Consider the following 19952-nt stretch of genomic DNA (forward strand, 5'->3'; position numbering starts at 1 on the left):
GTAACAAAACAAATAGTACAGAGCTCGTGGTGAGGCCTAAAGTAGAGAGAGGCTTGGCCATGAAGTTTAAATACACACACACACACACACACACACACACACACACACACCTGTTCTTAAACTAAACAATGACTTGTTATAAGAAATGGGTAGAATGATGGAATAGAAATGAAAATTTGGAAATAAAGACAAAGCTACGCTTACCTAATTTTTGACAAACATACACTGAATAAAAGGCAGCCTATTCAAAAAATATGCTGAATTTCTGCTTGTAGAAGATGAAGTTAGATTTACATCTTTTACCTTATACAAGATCAATTCAAAATGGATCATAGATCTTAATTTAAAGCCTTTAACACTGAAATCTCTAGAAGAAAACATAGGGAGCATCCTTCAGGATACTGGGAAGGCAAGAACTTTTTGAATAGAACACTAATACAGAGGAACTGATCCACTGTGGGAGGATAAGACTACATGAAAAAAAAAAAAAAGGTTTTGTACAGCAAAGAAACAATCAGCAGAATTAACAGGACAGCCCCAAGATGGGGGAGAGCTTTCATAGCTATACTTCAGCCAAGGGGCTAATATCCAGAATTTAAAAAAAAAATGCAGAAATTGAATGCCAAGGAAATACAACTGCCAGTCAACACAAGGCAAATAAACGTAAAAGACAGGTAAAAGACAGTTTAAAACACAAATAGCCAATAACTCTTTTTAAAACTGCTCAATATTCCTAGCATGAGGGAAATGAGCAAATTAAAACTACTTTGAGGTACCACTTATCTGAATGGTTATCAACAAATGTGACAAGGAATGCTGGAGAGGAGAGAGAGAGAAATGAAATCTTATTCACTGTTATTGAAGGTATAAATTAGTACAGTCACTGTGGAAATCAGTTTGGAGGCTTTTGCTTTTTTTACTTTTTGTTTTTTTAATGTAACTCCTCCACAACCCAGCTACTTCACTCCTGGGTATATAACATACCCAAAGAACTTCAAACCTTATTGTCTTAGGGCTCCTATTGTTGTGATGAATTACAGAACCAAAACCAAGCTGGGGAGTAAGGCTTTATTTGGCTCATCTAGGCCAGAGCTGATGCAGAGACCATGGAGGGTGCTGCTTACTCCCCACTGCTTGCTCTGCTTGCTTCTCACAGAAGCCAGGACACCAGCCCATGATTGGCACCGCCCATAATTGATTCTGTCCTTCCAAATCAATCACTGATTAAGAAAATGCCCTCCAGGCCTGCCTGCAGTCCGATTTTATGGAGGCATTTCTCAATCGAGGTTGCCTTCTCTCAGATGGCATTAGCTCTCACCAAGCTGACCTAAAAACTGGCCAGGGCACTTGACCCCTTGTTAAGTTGACATACCAGCTCAATACTATTTAGCCATAATCTTTCCTTTTTTGTTCATGCTCTAAGTCACACATTAAAAACACACACACACACACACACACACACACACACACACACACACACTATAAAACATTTCAACTTTTAAAAGTTCTAAAGTCTTTAAAAATTCAAAATATTCACTATGTCTTTAAAATATTCACTAAAAACCCAAGGTATATTTAAAAGTTCAGAGTCTCTTATAACTATAGACTCCTGTAAAATAAAGAATAAGTTAATGCCAACCAATCGGAGCTTCCAGGGACTAAGCCACTACCCAAAGACTATACATGGACTGACCCTGGACTCTGACCTCATAGGTAGCAATGAATATCGTAGTAAGAGCACCAGTGGAGGGGAAGCCCTGGGTCCTGCTAAGACTGAACCCCCAGTGAACTAGATTGTTGGGGGGAGGGCGATAATGGGGGGAGGATGGGGAGGGGAACACCCATATAGAGGGGGAGGGGTAAGGTTTAGGGGGATGTTGGCCCGGAAACCAGGAAAGGGAATAACAATTGAAATGTAAATAAAAAATACCCAAGTTAATAAAGATGGAGAAAAAAACAGTCATAAAAAAAAAGAATAAGTTAAATATTTTCTCAGGGCATAGACACAATCTGAACCTAGCCAAACCAACTCAAACATTGTCAATAATTCAGGGTCCAATGTTAGGGATTCACTCATAATCTGGGGTCTCCCAAAGGAATGGGTCACTTCTCCAGTTCTACCTTCTTCAGTTCACACAGACTGTCTTCTCAGCTCAGACCAGCCCTACCTCATGGCTGCTGCTGTCCTTGGTGATCTTCCCATAGTATTGGCATCTCCCAAAATGCTGGGGTCTCCTGTTGCAATGGCTGCACCCTCTCCAATTGCCTCTCCTGGGCTCTCCCCCAAGGTACCACACCTCAACGTCCCTCCATGATCCTTTCAATCCTGGGCCTTCAACTGCTACTATAGTTTCAGAGGCTGCACTTTCACCAATGACCTTTATTGACCTCTCAGAGTGCCCTCAGCTGTTCTGCATGATCCCTTCATGCTTCAAAACAAGAATTATCTGTGAGATGCTTACACATTACTAAGTTCAGCTGAAGTACAACCTTGGAACACAGCTTCTGTGTGTTCACCCTAACGAAACTTTCCAGGAGATTCCACCTCAGTTGCAGCTGACCTGCATCGCGTGTTCTAGTAAAGCAAAGGCTTCACAGTAGCGCGCTGGTCTCCTGTTAATCACATTGACTCTTCAGCCAGCTGACCAGAAGCACAGACTCTTAACTCATAATAGCAAACAGCCACGGTAGCCTTTACTCTTCCCTGTGCATTTCACAGGCCAGGCCTCTATCTGCACTGTTCTCAGCATCTCTTCCAAGCTCCAACAGAACACTTCACAGAGATCTCAACACTTTTTTAGCCCTAAGTTCCAAAGTTCTTCCATAATTCCCCCCCAAAACATGGTTAGGTCTATCACAGCAATACCCTATAACGTTGGCCCCAATTTCTATCTTAGTGTTACCATTACTGTGATGAGACAGTATAACCAAATGCAACTTGGGGAGGAAAAGGCTTGCACATCTGGAGTCATAGTCTTCTGAGGAAAGCCAAGGCAGGAACTTGAACCTGTTGGGAACCTGGAGGCCAAAGCTGATGCTGAGGCCATAGAGGAGTGTTGTTGCTCATGGCTTGTTCAGCTTGCTCTCTTACAAAACCCAGAACTACCAGCCCATGGGTGGTAAGACCCCTAGATCCTCCTTCATCAATAACTAATTAAGAAAATGCCTTACCGTAGTCAATCTTATGGAGGCATTTTCTCAAATGTGGTTGCTTCCTCTAAGATGTCATCAACTTGTGTCAAGGTGACATAAAACTAGCCAGGACACTTACTATTGAGATATTTCCACCACCATTTTTATCGCTGCTTTATTCGCTATGACAAAGAATTGGACTCAATCTAGATGTCTATCAACAGATAAGTGGATAATAGAAATGGATGGACTCAGAATGTATAATATTAAGCAAGATCATATAATCTGATCAAGAAAAAACTGTACGGTAGCCCTGATATGTGCCAAGTCAGTAAATATGCACATGTGGGCAGAGTGTAATATGTGGAAAAGAGAAGAAAGGCTAAGTGTAAGAGGATAAGGGAGAACTTCATATTGGATTTTACACTTTTACTATCAAATATATTTTTATGAACATATCCACCACCAAACACTCTCAGACATGGTACTACAGGCCTTAATCTTAGCACCCATGAGGCAGAGACAGAAGATGAATTCAAGGCCAACCTGGGCTGTAAGACATCTGTTTCAAAGAAGAAACAACAACAAAAAAGAAGAAGAAATTCAATAGGAGTATAAAAAACCAATTTGGACCACTCACCCTGCCTAGGAGACATGGACTTTTGTCTTGTCAGTGGAGTAGGGATGCATACACATTATACATTTAACAAAAAATGTTAACAGGGCCAATGTTGAGAAATCCTACAAGAAACTGAGTATTCTAATCTTGGGAGGGAAAGAGAAAGAATTAAAAAATAAAAGGTTCAAACCTGTTCACAGAAAGGCTTGAGATTGATCCGGAGGGGGAATGTATAACAGCTAGTATCCTTGTAGCGTTCACATTTCACAAAATCAAAATTAAATCTTAGTAATGAAATAGTAAGAAAAGGAGGCAGCTTACGTAATTTGGCAGACTGTAAAGAGAAAAATTAACAAAGTTACATGAAAGAATACATAATGCTCTGTAAGGTAGTAAAAGATGACATATGACACAATTATAAATATGTCCTTAAGAACACATTCTGAATTCAATATAAAACCATTTACTTTATGGAACTAAGGATGGTACTATGTGGTTATGCTTACAACAAGACAGGCACAAGCCAGTTTTATACTTTTCGGGTTGTTAACCTAAATTACTCTTTGATAGGTGTGTCCTAACTAGGTACTCCTTCTCTGTCCTTGCTCATTTCCTGCCTAGCCCTTGTCCTTTCACCTTGCTCCTTGGGTCTGCATTTCACTTAGCAAGCACACAGATCTTATTCAGTGAAGAAGCAGAACTCTGAATGATTAGAAAATGTATGTGTATATACATTTTTTTCTGGAGAAAGATTCATAGTTGTCATAAGACTACGAAAAGGGACTCTTGACTCCCCAGAGTTCAAGATCTACTGATGGGGTTTTATTTGTTGTTTTTCTGTTTGTTTAAGATTTATTTTTATTTTGCATATGGGCGTGCTGCCTGCATATGTGTCTGTGTACTACATACATGCACAGTGCACAAGGAGGCCAGAAGTTATAATCCGATACCCTGGGATTAGAGTTTCAAACAGTTATGAGCCACCCTGTGGGTGCAGGGAATCTATTACGGTGCTCTGGAAGAATAGCTGTGATGTTAACCACTGAGCCACCTCTTCACTCCCTATCCGCTGTTTCTTAAGTTCAAAGGCAGGGTATCTTGTTGCTGTATTAACTCTGATTTAAAATTAAGTTGTTTTTTAAGAGTCATCAGGGGGTTGGGGATTTAGCTCAGTGGTAGAGTGCTTGCCTAGCAAGCGCAAGGTCCTGGGTTGGGTCCCCAGCTCCGAAAAAAAGAAAAGGAAAAAAAAAAAAAAAAGAGTCATCAGCTGTCCCCAATGCTCTTGCACTGGTAGCCTTAGGGAAGAAAAATGCTCCCCTGTAGAATAATTCTAAGCATTTAACATTACTTAAAACATATTTAAAGATACAATTTCATATAATCTATAGGTTAAAAACTGAAAACAAGGGCTGGGGATTTAGCTCAGTGGTAGAGCGCTTACCTAGGAAGCGCAAGGCCCTGGGTTCGGTCCCCAGCTCCGAAAAAAAGAACCAAAAAAAAAAAAAAAAAAAAAAAAACTGAAAACAAGGCAAGGAATGGTGGTGCACACTTATAATCCCAGGATTAAAGGGAGGAGGAACAAGTTTGAAGATAATGTGTGCTATAGAGAGATCCTAGCCAACCTGCATTACACAGCAAGACTCTCAAAACAACAAAAGAAAATAAAGCATGCATTAATACATGGAATTTCCAAACTCATCCCACAGATGCACCTAAAATAATCAGAGAAACTCGACTCTAATAAGGCTAAGAAACAAGTGTCCCACTGGCCACAGGTAGAGAAGGAACTGAGAAGGTGGCCAGAGAGGTGTAGCAAATGGCACATCTAAGCCAGAGGAATGGGAAATGCATTAGCAACACACACACACACACACACACACACACACACACACACAATCTCTAATAATAATTTTGTATTAATATTAAAGAATTACTGATATTTGGCAAATCTGCTAACAATGTCTTTTGTTGGAAATTAACCATGTAAAATACATTTAAACCAATTTCATACAGACATCACATATAGCTGTGAAAGGATGTTGAAAAAGAAATAGTCAGTTGCCAGAGGAGATAAAGGAGGGAAAAATAACTCAAGAAGTTTTTTCAAAATCTGTCTTCTGAAGATAGCATTCACAGGTCAGACCCTGGAGAGTAAGTAGGTAAACTCAGGAAGCAAAGCACAGAACCCTTCCTCAGCTAGAAGAGCACACTAGTATGTAGCCAGTTTCTAGGAATGCTGAGAAGTTGCTGTCTCAAAGCAAGGTAATGTGATAAAGGAGCTTAGAGATGTGTGTGTGTGTGTGCACGCAGTGTGTGGAAATAACAGAGCAGTGTACTCACCTAGGTGGTAAGCCCTCTCTATTTTCTTGTTTTCTATCTCCCCAGAACACAGGGCAACTGTGCTCACAGGAGTAACTGTACACAGGACAATGAAAACAACTGAACCCGACCTGAGTTCATGCAGCTCCACTGAGCTCCCTTCTGCCTCTGCTCAGACTCAGAGATCAGCCCCTCTAACCCTGTCTTCCTTGCCTTGCCGTTCACAGGGAGAGAGGAAACTGCTGAGCACACAGATGCTTACTAACAGGAGTCTGAAGAAACGCTGAGGCTCAAACACATTCTTCCATGAAAAGTCATTGCTAGGTTAATAAAACAACTTTTTTCTGTTGTAAAAATTAAAATACAGGTAACAACACACTTTCTTAATCCTTAGTGTTCAAAGCGTAAAGTGTGTCTTCCTGACTTCTCGGGTGGTTTTAGCAGGCACAGCTTCCTGTCTCTGAGTACTAACGGATGGAAGGTGTGGTTACCTTTGCTGCTTTCACCAGCCGGTCACAGGTTCCACAGTGGTACAAGTTATCATAGTCGAAAATTTCCTCCTCCACGTACATGTTCCAGAGTGCATCTTCTAAACCAGATACGTTTTTGACTGCTACTGTCAAATCCAAGAAGTCTTCCTGAAATACAAAAGAATTAATATTAAGATAACAAATGATTTCACAGAGGTTTACAACTGAAATATATATTGGGAATTGGTCATATATATTTTGCATACAAGAAGATATATATGTTATGATTACATACTGTAAATTTGTATCACTAAATTATTCTTCTTAAATCAAACTATAATTTGGTTTAAAGTACATTAGGAAAACAGTTTAAAAGACAAAGGTTTATGATTTAGATGCAGATGCAATAAAACCTCATGTTTCCCCAGGAAATATATACATACCTAAGTTTAAGTATCACACACACACACACACACACACACACAATTTATTAACATTGCTTTAATCTTTAAAATGATAATAGCAACCCAAAATGTAAACATCCTTATTTTCTTTTGGTAAAGTTGATTTAAGATATGAAAAAATGACAAGAAAAATGTTTTTATCCAGATTAAACAAGTATTTCTGTAAAAATTAAAAAGTGACATTTTATAAAAAGTCTCTTGAAGCTGCAGAGACTATATCTGAATTTTATTTCTAGCAACAAATGTTATTACAATTTGGCAAGTTTACATCTTATTTATAATTCTGTCACACATGTAATAGTATTCTTTTAAGAGACTATGGAAACTAAAACATAGCAGAGCACTAGTTTAAATCATGGCACAATCCCTGTGGAACAGCTCATTTCTGTGGTAACAGCATGTACATGGAGAGTGAGTGTTCATCGTTTCTGTGTGGGTTTCGTATGTCATGCTTTACCACCGCCCTGTTATCTCTCCAGTAGAGCTCAGTCAGTCAACGAGACACAGGAAATGTCAGTTATTTTCAAACTAGGCTGACTGGGACAGCTTCTGTTAACACAGGTAAGAAGGTCCAGATGTACCATTTGTCCCCAGCTCTTCTTTTAAAAATAAAAAAGAAGGCTGGAGTCATAGCTCACAGTAACCCCTTTGCCCAGCATCTGTAAATGTACAAGGACCTAGGCTCAAGCTCAAGGACACAAACAAACAAACAAACAACGATAAAGGACATAGATATATTTAACACATGTATTTATTAATATAATATAATTGCATCTATTTCTAAAATAGCAGTAAATACATCTGGAAAATAGTATGACATTTTCCATTTGAATAGTCAGATACAGAAACTCTGTACAATCCTTATAACAAAAGGAGATTTTTCACTAAATGTTCAGAAATGATACCATTTGCTGAGCTGGACTTGAAAAACAACAGAGAAGACAACATCAAGCTCAATGGGCAATCTATATTACCACAAAGAGATGAAAACCATAATTCAAACAGAACTACCAGCTTTGCATGATAGTTTATATATCATATAAATATACACACACACTGGAAAGACACTCCTAAAGGATATAAACAAATTAAACCTAATATTTAATTGGAGATCTGTTATATATTCTTTAGTATCTTATCTTTATTACCTCCATAATTAAATTAATTAATTAATTTATTTTTGTTTGTGAAACCAGAACATTTATTTTATAATTGATTGAAATCTTCAAGATCAACTGGATGCTGCAGCAGCTGCCCTCTTGCCCTCTTGGGTTTAGGTGTTGTTCTTTCATGGAATCCATGTGTGAATCTACGGTAGACAGTCTTTAGGTGCCTCATCTGACCAGTTCTGGTAGTGTTTTGTCTCTTAGCCTTTGTACTCCAGTTTTACTCTCCTCTTGTGCTTGGCAGAGTAGCCACATTTGCCACAGGTCGACTTCTGAAGGTGGTAGGCCTTGGAGCCACAGTGGCAGCACAGCGTGTGGGTCTTACTGCAACGCCTTCCAAACAATGATGTTCCTTTCATCATTTTGCTTCTACTGGCGAGACCAGAAGAGCAAATTTCTATATTTATATACAGTGTGTGTGTGTGTGTGTGTGTGTGTGTGTGTGTGTGCATGTGTGTGTAGGTCACGTATGTGCCAGTGCCTGCAGAGACCAGAAGGTCCTTGGGAGCTAGAGCTACAGACAGCTGTGGGCAGTCCTACATGGGTGCAGGGAATGGACACCAGTCTTCTGAAGAGCAGCAGCAAGCAGTCTGAACCACGGAGCCATCTCTTGAGCTCCTCAGTGGACTTTCTTTATACTGGCTTTTCTCATGAGATATCTGCATGTAAATATCTCCCCAAACCTTTTTTTAAAAGCAAATGTCAGAGCACTGAATAAAAGCTACTTCAAGAACCTGCAGGCTGGAGATGGCGAAGTAGGCAAAGGTCCCTACTGCCACTCCTGACAACCTGAGCTTAGTCTCTAGGACTCATGGGCTGGAAGGAGAAAACAGCAGACCTCATTATGTGGATTATAACCTACAATAATTTGTTACCAGAGGAATCCTATCTGCTTACCTGCCTCTCACTGACATTCTTACACTCTTTGCAAACAATCTGGTTCACAATGGTGCCATGGTATAGACGATGAATGAGGTCATGGCCAGAGGTCCCAACTAAAGAAGTTTCCAAAGCACTGAAGAGAATTCGGTTGAGTTCCTGCACATCGTGTTGTCTCATTTCCTATAAAACAGGAAACAGTTTTTATTTTTGAGACAAGGTCTTTGGACAGCCAAGGCTGGCCCTGAACTTACAACCTTCCTGCTTGACTCTGAGTGCTTCCATTACAGGCACAATGCCCCACTAAAGCAGCTGACTTTAAATATTACTTCTGCCTCAGTTTTTAAGAACAATCTTTAAAGAATACTATCAATTAATAGAAACACATAAGAAAAGCTTTGAAGATGGATGACTACAGGTTAAAACATTGCCACCTATATTTACTTACACTACAAAACAAAAATACGACTAGGCAGTGTTTAGTGTGTACGCACAATTCACCTTACTCGGTGACTATTAAGTACACTCTGTATTATGAGAGAACACCCACCTGCCCGTGTCACAAAGATGAGAGAAGGAAAGAACAGGACAGGCTCAGAACAGTAGGTAAGTATGTACACAGGTAAACCTCACTTAGATCACAATAGTTGAGGACAGCAGAAACCAGAATTCACTACTTCAAAGGATAAAGCAACAAAAACTAGAGTAATGTACTGTTGCTGAGAATTCAAACTGGCTCCTGCTTTAATCCACTCTAAGTCACCCGCCATGTATGAACTAGTCTTTCAGAACAATCTGTACCTCCAAGGTGTGCTCTATCCCTGGGACGCAGAAAAGGACAATGAAAGGGAGAACCAGGAGCCAAGTCCTCTAAGGACTTAAACAGAACAGCAAGTAGCCCATCCCACAGACATTAACAGTGTCACAGACACAGCAAAGTGTCTCTCAGTCTTGATACATTGTTGCCACTGTTACCAAGGAAAGCCAAAAGGAAACGAGAGGAACAATTCAGGGTGCAGAAAGAGAGGCAGCCAGGGGGAATATAAAAAGAAGTTATACCACATGAGGTATGTAAAGAGGATGAAAGCTGACACCATGTATGAGACTGATGTTCTTTTTCTTGCTTTTTGAAATGTAAAATACCAAGGTATGTAAATCTATCCTATATCACTGGCTTGAAAGGGAGGGAAAACTCCCTATCTCTGCCATTTATTTGGCAAAGGAACCTCAAGGACATTTTACTATCCAGGTTGGTCCAGTCCTTTACCAAAAAAAAAAAAAAAAAAGAATTAAGAAAATTGTTTCAGGCCTTTTAAGAATTATGAAGCCAGCAACTTAGTGGAAGCTCAAATACATAGAGCCCCTCTGTGGCATATCCATGAAGCAGAGGCTCACTAATTGGTAAGAAGGAATGACCCTTGGCATTATCTTAATGAAACATGCCAGTTAAAAAAGATCATGCAGTGTCTAACTCTATTCCTATGACATGTGCAGGACAGGCAGGTCTCTAAGTGGGAAGTAGGTTACAGATTAACCAAGAGCTTGAGGAGGGTGGGGAGTGACTATAAATGCATAGGGGTTCTTTTCAGAGCAGTGAAAACAACCTAAAATGGACTGTGGTGATGGCTGCCTAATTCTGTGATAATACTAAATGCCACTGAACTGCCAGTTTTGACAGAGTGAATTTATGGCATGCAAACCTCAATGAAGTGGTTATGATTCAAAGGCAAGGATAAGGGAATATGGCCCTGCACTAGTCCTTTATCTGGAATGTACATGCCTGTTGAGAGGATATGCTGTCACCTGCTACAAGGCCCAATCCCTGTTTTAATCCCACAGGGCAGTACCACTGGGTTAAGGCATGCTCCTGGCACAAGGCTACAGCTTTGCAGGGATGGACCACAACTGATACGAATGTCAGCTGTCTGATGTACTGACAAGACCCTTATCCATTACCACAGATGTTTGTTTGCACGTGGTGGAACACCTTTTAGGAACGCAAACTGAACAGTGAGTCATGTCTACAGCAGATATAGGGTTCAGGTGGAAAAATGAAGTCAGGGGTCAAGAAGAGGAAATGAAAATGCTGATGTGATGGCAGTCCGTTCTCATCAGAGTCAGACAAGAAGCATACCACAAAGGTGGGCAGCCTTCTAAAAATCCACTGGTTTATTGCTGAAGACTGAAAACTTGATGAGCAGTTTGACACCTAAACAGTAAATAATGTGGCTATTAGCTCAACTAAATGACACAAAAATTGTTCAGTATAAATTTCAACAATCAGCTCCTGTATTTCTCCTTATAGTAATGGCATCCTTCCCAGTCTCATGTCACAGCTAGTTGTAATAGCCTATGTTCAGTAATCATCTAGATATTCGCCTGTGAAGATGTTCCAATATGCTTTGGCCCTGAGACAAAATTAAAGGACATTAGACAAAATGTGAAGCTGGTCGACTTTTCTCTCCCTGTTGGCACCTTCCTACCTCATCGCTGGTCCACCCGAAGCTGTCAGTGAGGTCTGTGGTGGATGCAGCCTCCTGGTCCACGAGCAGAAGCTGGGCAAACAAGCGCTGCAACTGCAAAGGTATGATCCGGACCTGAGGGGAGAGGTGTGCATTTCCAGGTGACTGTTCACGAGGGCAGCGAGGATTTCAAAAGCTCCACACTGCTTTTCTCCTGTCTTCTGGCTCACTCAGCAGAAAGGGCACAAACCCCTCATTATAATAGAGGGAGAGCTAACTGGATTCAGCCCTTTGGAAATTCTAATTCAATCCAAAAGGTTTTAGTGATCTGGAGTTTTCTCCCTTGATGTAATTCAGATCAATATTAAAAATCCAAATGGGTCCCAACAAACCACACAAATGATCACAGGCATACAATTTCATACTTCATTTTTCTTCTAAACTATCTCCATACACACATATTCAAGGTTAATGTAGCCATGTTTCAGGTGCTCAAATCTCAGTAGCTAGCCTACACCCTGCCTCCCTTTCTCCAGGCCAGAGAGCAGGGCCTCGCATAGCCCAGTGTGCAGGTTAAATTTTAATGATTCAGAGGGACAATAAGCATTCAGGAATATCTGTGACAATTCTATAGTCCCATGACTTTAAAAATACATACTATAAAAGCATTGATCTGCAACAGACTGGAAAGAACCTGACATCTTGCCTCACAGTTGCTTTTGAAGCATGTGTCTGTATCACAAATCACCAGTGTTCCACAGACCTGCACCTAAGTGCAATGAGAGGCCTCTGAATGAGATTCCAGCAGGAAGAGCATGCTTATGTTATGCTTTAGACACTCTCACCACAGCAATGTACAAAACAATGTCCTAGCTTTCTCCTCAATGTATTTCCAGAACACTAAATTGAGAAAATACTGGTCTGTAGGGTTTTCCCCATGTATTCAGTGCATAGTAAGTACGTGCATTGAATGAATGCTCTGGTCAGCTAGCACGGATGGCTGGAAGTCTCTCCTTTGCCCTGAAAATAAGCACAGCAAAGTGGGCATATTCATGATAGCAGCAATGGCAGCATGGTAGTTGAAAATGCTATTCTTTTGTAGAGAAAATTTTGTTGCTAATTAAGTATGAGGCAAGTCACCATCTGTCAATGTAGATGATACTTTGTAGTAAATAAATGTTTTCTATGAATAAGGCACTTAATTCTTTCCTTAAAAATCATTTCCTGAGCTAGGGAGATGCTGCAGTGGATAATGTGCTTGCCACATAAGAGTGAGTACTGGAGTTCAAATCCCTAGCACCCACTTAAATGCTGGGTGGGTGTGGCGGCTTGCCTTAATCTCCGTTCTTGGGAGGCAGCCAGGATCACAGGGACAATCGGGTTAGGGAGAGAGCCACAACAATACAGAGAGAGATCCTACCTCAGTGAATAAGGTGGAACGTGATAGAGGACATCGACCCCTGGCCTCTACATGCACATACACACACTTGTATGCTCACATGCATACACATGTACATCTCCTTAGCCCTGGGCAAACCTGTAGCTTCACAGGCATGCACGTAACACACATACACACATAACACGCATACACATGCAAAAGCCCCCAAACAAGTCCCGACTATGCTAAGACCCAATAAAGTGCACATTCAGTACCTTTGCTTCGGGTTTATCCTTATCCTCTAGAGAACCGAGCTCTTCCGGACCAAGAGAAAATAAAGCTTCTAAACGAAACAGTAGAGTTAGATATGTAAATGATGGCTGCTTCTTTGAAAATCGTTTAAGAAGCCAAGACCCCCATTAAGCAATATCATCAAAAGATTTAGAAAGGACTAAGGCAATATTTGTCCCCTTCATCTATACATTTTGAATTCTTTTTAGATTTTTGCCCACCAGATCTAAGAATAAACATCAAGGGACACTTGAGTATGACAGATCCACAGAACATAAAAACATAAGCAAGCAGAGCACTATAGGACATCTTTAACCCTATGTTCCTGAGGCAGAGGCAGGAGGATCTTGAGAGCTAGGCCAGCTTGTCTCTATAAGAAGACTTTGCCTCAAAAACCCAAAGACTAAGCATGGAGTCCTAAGACCGTGTGCTAAGACCAGGCACTGCACCGCTTCCTCAAAAAAAAAAAAAAAAAAAAAAAACCCTATAAGCATAAAAAAATGACTGGTTTTCTTTGCCTTTGGCAATGAGGCTCAAAAGCTATGAGGAGTCTCAGAAAGCAGAAAAATGTCACAGGTGTGTATGCTTCACGTGTGACGCTGTTAACCAACCATTCAAATGCTGGACCAGCCTAGATGTCTTTTATCTTGAGATCCTCTGGTTTAGTGTGTAAATGTCTTTTCTATGCAAGTAATGAGACATGGTAATGGCTTTACTTGAAAATAAAGCTGTCAGTCCCTGCCCTTGCCTCCAGTGTTTTTTGAAACATTCCACTGAGGTAAGTGATAAATGGGGTGAATATATCTCTTTACTGAAAAACACTGATACCTACTCTTAAGAAGGTTGTCTCTCACTAGTGCTGGGACTGGACAAAAATAAACTAAAAGCCTACAGTTTAAGGAACAGAACCACTCATGGGCTTTCTAGACTTAACTCACATTGTTCCTCACTGCAGTGTACTGGAAATATAACAGAACTCAATTTAGCCTTGCTTTAAAACACCACTCCCCACAAAAGACATACACAAAAGTCCCTGTTTTCCTCCTTCAGGACTGTTACTCCTTACTCTTCCAAATTATACCTCCTCAACAGCAGGATCATGCTGAACCATCCAGAGTGCACAGTGCACACTAGTGACAGACGACATGCTTGAAGAGACGAGAAGCTTATTCCTCTTGCCCTCTTCTCCTCTTGCTCTTTCCCCTCTCCATGTGCTCACAGCCAGCCTCTCCTCCTCTTCCTCTTCCTCTCCTCCTTCTTCTTCTTCTTCTTCTTCTTCCTCTCTCTCTCTCTCTCTCTCTCTCTCTCTCTCTCTCTCTGCCTTTATCTGTCTCTATACCCTCATCTCTCCCCCCATGCCCTAAATAAACTCTCTTCTATACTAAAAAGGGGGGGGGGGCTTATCTACACCTCTCTTTCAAGCTTCTGATATTCTTTTTTGGGTTTTGAGAAAGTCTCACTTTCTCAGGCCAGTCTTAAACTTTGAATCTTCCTGCCTTGATCTCCTGAATGTGAGGCTACAGGTGTGTGCCATATAGCTGGTATTAGTTTTTCTTCATTTTGTTTTGAGAGAGGGTCAGTCTCCTGTGGCCTTGAACTTGAGACCTTTCTCTCAACTCTACCTCCCATCATCAACACTGGGACCCCCCCAATCGGGATCACGCACAGGCCAAACACGCTCACGCTGGAATCAAAGGACACAGAGAGGGCTATGAAGGAAGCTGGAGTGTAGATAGACACGGGACAGACATGTTGAGAAACAGGAACAAGACATAAGGCTCTAGTGAAAACTGGCTGGCTTCCAGCCTGTGGTTTCTGGAGAAATGGTCTATCATCCCAGTAACTCCCCATAGCCATCTTATACAGCAAATCTGAGTAGGTTCCTGTTTCTTTTACAAAGTTCTTTACTTCAATTCCTTTGGGCCTTTGAAATTCATAATTTCCAGGCTTTAGAATGATGAAGGATGCACCTGTACAGCATTTGTCACTCTTACCAAGGTCTGGGGCAGATAATGCTGATTTTTAGATTAACATCCCTGTTGTGAAAATATTAATATTCATCCTCCTGAGAGAACTACAACTTCTAAGAAGCCTCGGCCAGATCAGGTTCTAAGGCCAAACAAGTTCAGGACTGGTCAGCTCAGAATCAGAGTTCTCAGAATCTCAGAAACGCAGATATGTAACTATGGATGTGTATAAATAACATGACAACTTTTCCCACTGCAGAAGTCAAGCTGCCTGCGTAACCCTGACTTAAGTGACTGTTACTTTGGAGAGAAAATTCTCTTTATTGTTGTATCTTAAACTATGGGAATTAGAAATACCTTGCCTTATTTTTACCACTGTTGTTGTTATGAAACACTGTATCGCCACACAGAATAGATATCTTTTTTTAAAGTGGTAAGCGTCACAATTTTCTTCAGAGAACTGCTAACATATGTTTTCCTTTGCAACGACGAGCACGTATTGTTGAATGCACCTTTAAGAGTCATTTTCCTTTATGATTTTGGCATAACTAATTACATATAAAACCCATGACACATATTACTATTCAAATGCATGTCACAATGCATACCTCTGAATTCAGGTGTGAAGTGAAGTGTCTGAAGCAGGGAACTGAGGTAACAGGTTCCACCCTGATTTCTGATTCCACTTAACTTGGTGAATTCTCTAGGGGCAGGTGGCTCCAAACCTTTAGTCTTTAATTTCTTCCCGCTTCCATACTGACTACTTGACACACTGGAATAGTCCTCTTCAAATAGGTTCCCAAACATTGTGGAACTAAACGCTATCCTTTAAAGAAAGCGACATGTTACATAAATGTCTTTATTCTTGAAATGAACCTCCACCCCCAAGTTTTTCTTATCTTTCGAGCGAAGTTGTTTTATTAAAAATCATCCTTCAGAAAATACAGTAGTCTGTGTTTAGGAGACAGCGGAGACCCGACTTATCCTTCCTACTTACACGGGGTGCTGATTAACCTGTGTGATCCTGGACAAGTTATTTAGCTAACATTTACTTCTATGTAAAATGGGGCCGTGCATGTTTTATAGGGTACTTTAACCAATCACATGACAAAAGAAAGGTTACTGAGTACAAAGGGCTTGGCTCACAAGAACTGATAACTATTCTTGGATTCCACATCACTAAATGAGGAGACAAGGAGGGAGAGAGGGAGAGGGGGACAGACAGTGTTAGTTGACAGCAGCCTTCATCAATTATGAAATCTCAGCTTCTCCCATCCCTTCACATACTGTACCAGATCACAGCGTTTCAGGGACTTAAACCTATCACATTAATCTTCGTGACAGTAGTTTCTGCACTTTGGCCCCAAACTAGAGAACCTGGCGTAAGTACCTTAAGAAAGAAAAACTGGTCATTAGAGCTATGGAGTCCAGTGGCCTTCCAACACATACCCAGGAATCCAACCCCAGACCTGTGGACCCTGCGGGAGTCTGCTCTGTTTGTGTGGTTAAGGGGCATTTGAGGTAAAAACGCTGAGGACTCTCTTTTAAGAGACAGGAACGCCCAAAATGCAGTTCTTTTCCTTTCCAACACAGTCCTCTGAAGAAAAGCTCAAGAAATGGAACTCGGGAGTCAGGCCTCGAGCTCGCGAGCTGGATTCCCGTCATGCCATTCCAGAGGCCTTCCCGCCCACCAAGCCGCCCAGGGCCCAGGAGCGCGACGGGCGCGCGTCCCCGCGGCCCGACCCTTGACGCGCCGCCAACAGAGGCCCGGCGTTTCGCCCCAGGCCGCCGGGGTCGTCTCTACGGGGCCCTCCTCCCTCCCTGCGTCCCGTTCCCCGGCCCCACTTACTGCCTACAGCCCAGACCCCCGCCCTGGCCACAGCACAGAGTAAACGAACTCGCTCCGAACAGGCACCGCCATGCCGGCGAGGCCGGGTCTCTGGAAAGTGACCCCCCCGCCCCGAGATGCGGACTACACTTCCCAGGGTGCGTCGCGCCACGCGGAGATTTATGGGTAGTGAAATTGCGGCGCGGCTAGTGAGTACTGCAGAGACTGCTCTTTTCTCCTGACAGTTTGCTTGTTAAAATTTGTATTTATCGCTGCCTGCAAACGGCGTTGGAGCCACATTCTGTTAGAGCTTTCACTAATTAAGTGGAGTATGTATTTATATAGTTTCTGTTCTAGAATAAACAAAAGAGCCTTAAAACCCTTTTTCCCTCTCAAAGTATATCTCCAATACAAAACTTATGAAGATGCTCTAGGTTCTGTGGATCTTCTTACATTGTCTTAAGTAGTTTATATAACCATGCAAACATATATGCACACATATTCCCTTCAAAACTGTCTATCCTACTGGAACTCTTTGGATGGGTTACTTCCCATCCTCTGCATAGAACCCATTTGTATTGCCCACGTGAAAGAAAGGAACAGGTAAAAACTAATTTTTATTTCAGCTGAGAGTTTGAGAGATAGAGAACTGGAATAGAGATGGAGGGAACTGCGGGGTGGGGATGGGAGAGTCAAAGTGAATATCAGTCCAAGGGTTTTGTATTTGGTACATTTGAGTGAGTCTGGTGTGGCTAGAAAACTAAGGAAATGTTGGGAGGAAAGGACGGGAGATGAAGGTTGTCTAGGAACAAGGGGTCTGGGCCAGGAAATGGACAGAGAGAGCACATAGCTCTCAGTACTCCAGTCTGAGGACCACTTTGCTTTTTAGCAACCCCCTCTTCACTTTGCTTTCCTGGCCACATCTCTTACTTTTCACTTATCTGTTGACTTCCGGTACTTCATCCTCCTATTTAAAATCGTAGATATACCATAAACTTTTATTCCTTGACCAAAAACCTACCACAGATCCACAGACATAGGAAAGATCTTTTCCTTCTAGGCAGCTATATCCCTTTATACCCATGTGCTTGCTTGTTAGATTTTGATTGGTCTTTTTTTTGGGGGGAGGGTAGGCTGTTTGTTTTTGTACTTTGTTTTGTTTGTAAACTGGACACAAGCTAGGGTCATATGGAAAGAGGGAACTAATACTAAGAAAATACCTCTATAAGATTGGTCCGGAGGCAGGAGGGGGGGGTAGCGGCATTTTCTTGATGAATGATTAATGTGAGAGGACCCAGGCACCATGGGTGGTACCATCCTTGGGACGGTGGTTCTGGGTTGTATAAAAATAAACTGAGTGAGGCAGAGGGAACAAGCTAGTAAGCAGCATTTCTCCATGGCCTCTGTCCGCTTCAGGGTCTGCCCCTGTCTTGAGTTCCTGCCCTGACATCCCTTCATGATGAACTGTGAGCTATCTGAAATAAACCCTTTCCTCCTCATGTTGTTTTTCAGTGGTGGTGTTTAGCACAGCAATAGAAAGTAAACTAGGGAACTGGAGAGACGGCTCAGTGGTTAAGAGCACTGACTGCTCTTCCAGAGGTCCTGAGTTCAAATCCCAGCAACCACATGGTGGCTCACGACCATCTGTAATGAAGTCTGATGCCCTCTTCTGTTGTGTCTGAAGACAGCAATAGCATACTTATATATAATAAATAATTAAATAAATCTTTAAAAAAATCGAACTAGGACACCCACCCTAGCCTCCCCGTGGTGCTGAGAGCAATGGAGACTTTCAGATTCTTGTCTCAAACTACTTCCAAAGGCTCTCCAATTACGTGGCCGTTAGTCACAGCAACGGCTCCATTCTTGATACTAGTTTTTTTTTTCCTCATTGTCTTAAATACTTGGCACCATTTAATAAAAGTAGAGTTTCTTTTTTGGCTTATAGGTGGGGGACTAGTCCACCATGATGGAGAAGACAAGGTGGTAAATGAGACTCTAGTTGGGGTGGCAGGAGTGTAAACCAGCTTGCACACAGCGTCTGCAATCAGGAAGAGAAAGAGAAAGTAGGGGAAGAGGGGAGGGGAAGGGAGGGGGAAGGAGAACATGAAGAGATTGCCTCCCAGCCTCTTTATTATGTTTTGACTCATAGTCCCATTCCACCACTGTCCACATTTTCCTTCTCTCCCTGGGGTCAACTTACTGTAAGTGGCTATACCCCAGAGCTATCTTATCTCTTGGGTTGGCTTACTTTCTGTGCTCGTTCTCCAATTCTGGGCACCCAACTATCCAGTGCCCCCATTTCTCACACTTTAGGTCTCTCCACAGACAGTCTCTCCTTCTACATTTGTCTGACCCACTTTATTTTCTGTTCTGTCACAGCTAAACATCAGTAATTTGTCCCATCCATCCCTTTGCTTTCTCTTACACAATGAGACAATATCCAACCATTGAGATGCATTCATTCCCATAGTCCCTTCTAACTTTTAGATTTTCCCAAGAACTACAGAACCGTATTGTCCTACAAAAGTCATGGGAACCACTCTTATATTTTCTAGGGTCTTTGGTCAATATCCATGTCTATTTTTGATATTCTACAAAAATTCTTTTTAAAAATTCTGGGGATCCTTATTTGGATTTGGTCGGACTCTTATATTTTATTTAAACTCCTCTGCTTGGGAAGCCCTGCACCTGTTTCTTTCAAAGTGCACCGTCTGTACTGATCCAACTTAATCCTTCCTGCACTGCCTGACTTCCAGCTAGGTCAAGTTGCTGGGACAGCTTCTGTCCCCTGGGGTTCTGAATGGGTCATTCTTGATGGACACATTGAGATTCCTTAGCAGCCTTGCATACCTTTAATCTCTTTTGTGGGCAATTAAATAGTTTAAAAGAACATTAATATCAGATCAGTTGGAATGCCATTTGAAACAGATGATAACCAGATACCATTGAACCCCTGGGGTCATCCATGTAGGCA

At 41.7% G+C, this 19952-nt stretch overlaps 1 protein-coding gene across 13 annotated transcripts in view; it reads right to left on the minus strand.

The window, feature by feature from the left end:
• Usp40 (ubiquitin specific peptidase 40) overlaps positions 1–17136 on the minus strand; it is a 71026-nt gene extending 53890 nt beyond the window's left edge. For 7 of the 13 annotated variants that reach the window (XR_001839663.3, XR_005488916.2, XR_005488917.2 and 4 more), the window contains exons 1-7: positions 16997–17136; positions 15756–15973; positions 13165–13232; positions 11533–11646; positions 9068–9232; positions 6562–6708; positions 3942–4085 (exon numbers count right to left, since the gene is read on the minus strand). Coding sequence is in view for 9 of the 13 variants with exons in the window: in XM_063267293.1 (XP_063123363.1) it covers positions 3942–4085; positions 6562–6708; positions 9068–9232; positions 11533–11646; positions 13165–13232; positions 15756–15954 (837 nt within the window). In the remaining 4 variants the exon portion in view is untranslated. Of the gene's footprint in view, positions 1–3941; positions 4086–6561; positions 6709–9067; positions 9233–11532; positions 11647–13164; positions 13233–15755; positions 15974–16434; positions 16538–16996 lie in introns of those variants that run through there. The other 6 variants (XM_039083726.2, XM_039083725.2, NM_001134885.1 and 3 more) reach the window with 6 other exon arrangements.
• Between the last annotated feature and the right edge of the window lie 2816 nt (positions 17137–19952).

The sequence above is a fragment of the Rattus norvegicus genome, chromosome 9 (assembly GCF_036323735.1).
Source record: "Rattus norvegicus strain BN/NHsdMcwi chromosome 9, GRCr8, whole genome shotgun sequence".
NCBI classification, from domain to species: Eukaryota; Metazoa; Chordata; class Mammalia; order Rodentia; family Muridae; genus Rattus; species Rattus norvegicus.